General features: G+C 36.1%; 1 protein-coding gene across 1 annotated transcript; it reads right to left on the bottom strand.

Annotated features, from left to right (window-relative positions):
- LOC102170234 (olfactory receptor 13D1) lies at window positions 1-941 on the bottom strand. Its single transcript, XM_013966213.1, is given in 6 exon segments — window positions 1-45; window positions 47-229; window positions 231-406; window positions 409-744; window positions 747-830; window positions 833-941. Coding segments are annotated over 6 exon segments (933 nt in total).

Raw genomic sequence — 7,552 nt, 5'->3', positions numbered from 1 at the left:
TCACATTTTCCATAGATGCAAGTGTTGACTCAGGACTTTCTTTCTTTACAGCTTCTTTTACCTTCTTATTTCTCAAGATGTAGATGATGGGGTTCAACATTGGGGTTACCACTCCATAAGACAGTCCCATTATCTCATCAGAAGTGTTTGTGTCCTTCGACTTGGGCTTCATGTACATAAAAAGGGCTGAACCATAGAATAAGATGACCACAGTCAGGTGGGCTGAAGGGTATAGAAAAGGCTTTTTTCCCCCTCCCTTCAGCAGAATTAATTCTCAGGATGGAAGAGAGGATGTAAACATAGGAGATGAAAATTAATATTACAGAAATCACCAGTATAACAATATTTTTCACTGTCGTGATAATCACATTGATGGTAATATCTGAACAGATGAGTTTAAGAAGATCTCACAGGTCATATGATCAATGATATTATTACCACAGAAAGGCAATATCATTGTTATAATTGTTTGTAATAGAGAAGTCAGACAACCTATGATCCAAGACCATGTAGCCATGTGCACATACAGCACCCTGTTCATGATGATGGGGTACCTTAGGGGGCTGCAGATGGCCAGATATCGATCATATGCCATCACAGTCAGGAGGACACACTCAGTGGAGCCTAACCCAAGAGAGACAACCATCTGCAGAGCACAGCCAATGAAAGAGATGGATTTTCTCTCAGACCCAATGCTTTTAATGAGCGTTGGGGGGATGGATGATGACGTGTAACAGATGTCTAGAATGAGAGGTTCCCAAGGAAGAAGTACATGGGAGTGTGGAGGCAAGAATCCAGTATTCTGATGGTAATGCGGAGGCTATTTCCAGGAAGATGATCATGTACCTGATGAGGCAGAGCATGAACAGACAAAACTGGAGTGCTGGGTATTGGGAAAGCCCCACCAGGAAGAATTCAGTCACAGCTGAGTAATTTCCCATTCCTTTGTGTCCATGTCACTCACCTTCATGGTTGTAAAAGGACATGGCTCAGGAAAACTTACATTTATAATGTAGATTTTCAGCACATCTTCCTTCCAGTATTGTGTTTGACTCTTGTTTATTTGTTTGTTTGTTTAAAAGTCTCAAGAGCATGTTTAACAGGGACCACACCACCCTCAACGGGTTGCAGATTAGTTTTTGAAGGGATTAGGGGGAACACAAAAAAATCCCATGTTTAATATAGAAGCATAGACATACTGTATCAATTTCCTAGTGCTGCCAAACCAAATTACCACCACCTTGGTAGCTTAAAACAAAAGAAATGGATTCTCTCACAGTCTGGAAGCCAGAAGTCTGAGATAAAGGTGTTGGCAGGCTCGTGCTCCCTGCCATGGCTATAAAGGAGGATCCTTCCAGCTTCTGGGGGTGCCTGGTGTTCCTTAGTGTGTGGCCACATCTCTCCTGTATCTGCTTCTATATTTTATTTTAAAATATTTATTTAATTTTTTGGCTGCACCAGGTCTTAGTTGTAGTGCGGGATCTTTAGTTGCAGTATGCAAACTCAGTTGCAGCATGTGGGATCTAGATCCCTGACCAGGGATCGAACCTGGGCCCCTAATGCTGGGAGCACAGAGTCTTAGCTGCTGGACCACCAGGGAAGTCCTTTTGCTTCTGTCTCTATGCAGCTTCTCCTCTGTGTGTCTCTCTTATGAGGGCCTCAGTCGTTGTATTTAGAGCTCAGTCTAAATCCAGGATGATTTCATCTCAAGATCCTGAAGCAATGTGCTTGACTCTTGGAACACTTATAGGAATAAGAAAGGGCAGAGATATTATATTAATATTACTTGTATTGGTGATAGATATAAGGCTTTAAGAAATTCAAAACATCTTAGATCTACACAACAGCACAGTCAAGGCTACTAATGTTCCAAGAGTTCTTATGGAAAGTGCCAGATAAGATTTAGGAGGAACTACTTTTAAATGTAGGAGCATCAAGATGCCTTCAATTAAGGCAAATTTTGAATTTGTTTTCTGATGAAGATGGCCTCTATTTAAAAGATTATATATCACCATATTGTTTAACCTGGATATAACTTTGGTAATTTGTTCAATTTTGAAGTCTCAAATGGAAAAGTAGGAAAAAGCAATACTTATTTTGTCAAGTTGTCATTAGAATTAAAGTTGATAAAAATCTGTTAAGTACCTAAAAGTAATGGTTCCAACATGGCATATATATGTGATATATAATTATATTTACTTTTTGTAATATAGTAATATTAAATGTGTATTTCCATATACCTATAAAGGTGAAGGAAGGACATCTCCTTTTCTTTCTGTTCAAAAAGGTCCCAGGTGAAGGACACCATTTTTCAGAATTTATGTCAAAATAAGAGAAAATGGAAATAGTAACATCACCAAAAACACTGAATCAATCCATCACGTAGGCTTATCCAAACCGCTTCAGTTACCTTTTTCCTCACATACACCATTTCTCCTCTTGTGATACTGTTAAGGAAAATTTTTTTTTTCTCCATGATCTTCATCAGCAACCCCACAAAATATTCTAACAGAGAAATAACTATGTAAAAGCTGTGCTGGCCATACAATACAACTTCAACCAAAATCTGTAGCTCCTCATCAAATCCCATTGTTACTCCTAGATTCTTCTAATGTGGAGATTATGGAGCACTACTGTCACCCTCAATATTCTGCAATGACCATGTTGAGTTTCAGTCTCCTTTCACTACTACCCTCTTTCTTCTTTATGCTTTGTTCAAAGTGTTTTCTTCTTAGAAGGGCCCCTCTTATCTTAGTTATTACCTTTTCAAGGAAAGCTTTCCCACTTCCTGTTGTGAGGAGGATGCCCCTTGTATGTACTGTCACAGCACTCCATACTTTATATCTCTTGTAAGGTCTTTCATATATTCATTTATTCATTTCAAACTATGCCATATAGACTATAGTAGGTAATAGGGATCCTATTGTGAGGCCTTGTTTTTCAAAATGGGTACTGAATGCAGAATGTTGTGAGAGTTATTTTGTTCTTTTAAGAAACAATTTCTGTGCTACATAGCATGTTTCAATATGAAAAAATTTTGGAACATTTTACAAAAACATTTTATCAAACTAGTCTGTTATTCTAAATTGTCAAGGGTAGACTAAAACTATGGAATCATCATTACTTATGCATATGTATGCAAGAATCATAAGTATATCCAAACTATATACTAAAGTGATATAATTTATTTCATGAATTCATGAAATTTCAAATTAATATTTGAAAATCTATCAATATAATGTCCTAAACAGCTAGGTAAAAACAAAAGCAAAACACATGGTTTTGTTAACTAATAAAACATAACTAACAAGATGCCCAAAAGCATTTGATAAAATACAGTACTCATTCTGGTAAAATGAAAATCTCTTACTAATATAGGAGGATGCATAATTTAGATAATGAAGATTGTCTTATTTAAAAAATTATTTGGTCACATAGTTCATGAAACTCTAGAACTCTAGAGTATATGCATAAAAATAATCAAAAGATTATTAGACTATTATTATTACTTAACAGTTTTTCCCCTTAATGATCCATCCAATAGACTAAAATAAGAAAAAGATAATGATGTTGCATGTTCTTTCATGTTTCAAGTTCAATTTTGATTTAAATAGTTAAAACAGTTTTTTTTTTTTCCTCTAAGCTGCTGGAATTCTGGTTTGTGTTGGTTGTGGGTCATGCAACACAAGTGAGAAGACACAGCCTTACATGTCATACAAACAAAATTGTAATCTTAGAGAAGAGTAAAGAGAAAGGAAAATGGCCATGGTATAGTATTACAATGGAAGTTTCCTACCTATAAAACGATCACAATTTATATACATGTGGCTGAAAAAAGTCACAGCAAAATGTTAACTTGTTTTCTCTAGCATGTGGGACTTGGGTAATAATAATTATTATTATTAACTTTTTCTCATTCTCCAAATTCCCTTTAAGGAACGGATATTTTATGACTGTAAACATAAGAAATACTAAAAAGTTTTTCTTTGAAGGAAATAGTGGCAAGGATTTGCCAAATCTTGTCCCTAGTTTTCATTAACACTCAAGAAAGGATAAAAACAGTTAATGGAAAGGAAATTGGAGAATTTTTTTTGTTGACTTATTATATAGACTGACTTAATGCCATTTAATATTTTGATTTCACGTAATCGCTTCACAAAATTATCTCCTGAGCAGACACACTGACATAGTCTTAATTCTTGGAACATAATTCTAGAGTCTACTATTTAGAATGGCCTGGGTGGGCAGTATGGGGTGCATTTTAAGAGGCATCCAATTGTATCACACAGTGAAAAGATAAGGCAGAGGAGATACCTATGGTGAGAAGTGTGAGGGATATTCATGAGAGCTATTACCTTGGCTTCTTTATCTCTGGCAAAAGGAGGTAAAATTTCAGCTTTCTGGCTCTGTTTTTTGTGCATCTTTCTCCAAAGGATCATACTTTAGGTTGATGTTCATCTTTGGACATTGCTTACAGAAGGGAAGCAGACTCTGCTTGAGGACTTGGATCATGAAGTATTCACCCTTCTCGCTATGTTTATTGATAGAAGAAAGTAGTAGTTGTTTGTAAAACACATGTACTTACCTGACTTCCTGATTTTAATGTGAGGAACCTCTTGAAACAAGCTGTGCCACTCTCTTCAGAAGGAAATCCAATGTAAGTATTAAGTATTGCTTGCTATCTCCCACTTCAGCTACGTTTTCCTTCTACTTACAAAATAATGTATTCTTTGTGATATCAGACATTTCTAGTGCTAGCTCTTGAGTGCATGTCCAAATTTCTCAGCCCCAAAGTTGCTAATAATAGGCAATAGTGCTCTAGTCAGAACAAAGTATCTTCTCATTTTCCTACATGGTTTTGAGAATTTTATTGGGTTTTCTCATTCACATTTCTGTGTGGAAACCAAGAACACTTCTTTGTTGCTGGAAACTTCAGTGAGCTGGACTCACTACTGCAATTGTGTTCTTCATGCTCTGACCGTCTCTAGGGCTGTGCTAGAGTACAGTGGTCTTGTATCTCAGAAAGCCTGTTGTGTCTCGATCCTCTTACTCCATTTTCTCCTTAGCTATGTATTATGAAAGCACTTGGCTTGAAGGACGTAAACTTCAGTCTTGGCTCCTTGGTGTATTGGCTGTATAAACTTGGGCAAAACACAATCTGTTATCATGATGTGTCATTTAAAATGGGGGTAATGGTACTTATTTCTAGAGTTTTTTTTCTTTTTTTTGTCTGTTTTTTTTTTTTTTTAGAATTGATGTAATAAACCTGAAAGTTCTTGACATAGATTGTGTGCACCACAGATGTTAGTTTAATCTGTACCCCTAGGCTGCTATTCCTTCATTTTCCATGATAAAAGTGACTTATTTAAATTATGTTCATGTATATCCATGCTATTTTCTTCACCCAATAATACCTTAGTTTTTTTCATTGCTATATTCAGCACTTTAAAAATAAGTTATTCATAATTCCTAGTTCCCATTCATCTTTTCCTTTCTGGAAATATCTCTTTTTAAATTTGTTCTAATGTTCTATATTAAATCTTCAGTATAGGATCCTCATCTTCTTCAATTATAAAAGATAGCATGGCTATTTGGGGTTTCAGTTTTCAAAACAGGGAAAACATTGGTTTTCATCAGGGTTTCACTAACTTCTTGTGACAGTTGCTGCTCCTTCTCAATGAATGACTTCTTAGTGTTCCTTCTAGAGCTATAGTCATGCTCTGGGACTCACATTCAAGTATACCACAGTCACAGACAACTATAAGTAGTGGTAAAGCAAAGGAAAAAATAAACCTTTCTGCCAAAACAGAATGCCATGTTATAAATTTGAAGTAGTGGTATAAATTTGTGTCACATGAATACTTTCCTACTTCTGAGCCTTAAATATTTCCAGAGGCCCCACAGTGGTTCTGGTAGCCAATTTAAATCCTTTGTTTTCTGCTAAGAGACTCTCTAATCCCAGAAGTGATTTAAAGTTGAATTTTTAAATAATATAGAAAGTTGTAACTTTCAGATGCATTAAGGTTGATATCTCAGAGAACTAATTATACCAAAATTACTAACACTAATTTTCCTTCTCTGAATTGTTGCTTCCCTGATTATATAAACAATACATATTCAGTATAGAAAATTTGATAAGTTCAGGAAAACCCAAAGGAAGAAATGGAAGTTATACGTAATTGTAGGATAAATATTAATATTTCCATATATATTTACATACCTGAGAGCACACTATATTTCTTGATTTACTACCTGCCTTTTTATAATTAACAATGTAATGTATGTATTTTCCCACTATCATATTACTAAGTAATTTTAATCAATTTCATAATATCGTTAAATGATAAATAGCAAAAACATATAAGAATGGAGACTAAACAGTTTTTTGCTGGATTCTGAGCAACTTTTCACTTTTTTTTTTTTTGCTTTTTGGAAGTTGGAAGACTGAGGTCAGAGATTCCCTTCATTTTATTCCATGTGCGTAAAAGCTGGTTTTCATTGTCAGAACATATCACAATGCCAGTTTTATGGAATGGAATATCAGTGTGAGGCAGTTTTTCTTTTTGGGGTGAAGCAGATATAAGGGTGTGATAACCAACACTGTGGATATAGCGCCTCAAGGATGTTCAACACCCTTCTGCCATTGCTTCTCCACTGTCCTTGCTCACTCCACTTATCTTCTGTTGATTTTCTGGCCCCTGATCCTGCCATGTACTTCTGAAAGATTGTCGCTGAACCACAAAAGATGCCAGGATTCTTGGCCTCCAGAGGAGAATTCAATCCGGGGCCAGAGACAAGGCTTGATCGCTCAGAGCTTTTGTGTAATAGAGTTTTATTAAAGTATAAAAGGGATAGAGAAGGCTTCTGACATAGACATCAGGAGAGGGCAGAAAGAGTGCTCCCTCACCAGTGTTAGCAATGGAGTTATATACTTTTAAGTTACTATTACAGTGAATAAAAAGAATGTCTGATAGTAAGGTTGTAAAGACCTTACTAGACCCACTCCCATAATATACATTTTAAGATAACAGGATTAGCCAGAAGGTTTTTTCCAGAGACTGTCCTCAAGCAGGATACATTATTGTTATCTAATCCTAAGGAATGTAGAGGAAAAAAATGTTTGTCCTTTCTTCCTCCTTGAGAATTCCAGACCTCTGTCTCCTTAGGGACCCCTGGACTTCTTAGCAACCTGCCTAGGAATTGACTCATTTCCTCCCCTTTCTTTTAGGAGAATTATGTTGCCAAGGGAAAAGGGTGTCATTTTTGTTCCATAACTACTTCCTGCTGTTGAGGGGCATGGTCCCTAAATTGTTGAGGCAACATATTCTCCTAACCCTCATATTGAAAATCTCTGATCCAGGGACCCCAAGTAATAGTTGGAGGAGGCTATGGCACTCATATGAGCCTGAACAACCATTTGTAACTTAAAAGCCTTCATGCGACTAGATACAAACTCTGTTTTACAGTTAGAGATGTAAGGCAAAATAGTCATTAAACCAAGTTAAAATCAAAATTAAAAGTCACATTATGTCCATAGTTTTATCAGTCCATC

The sequence above is a fragment of the Capra hircus genome, chromosome 8, assembly GCF_001704415.2.
Source record: "Capra hircus breed San Clemente chromosome 8, ASM170441v1, whole genome shotgun sequence".
NCBI classification, from domain to species: domain Eukaryota; kingdom Metazoa; phylum Chordata; class Mammalia; order Artiodactyla; family Bovidae; genus Capra; species Capra hircus.
This window is presented reverse-complemented; position numbering and strand designations above follow the sequence as displayed.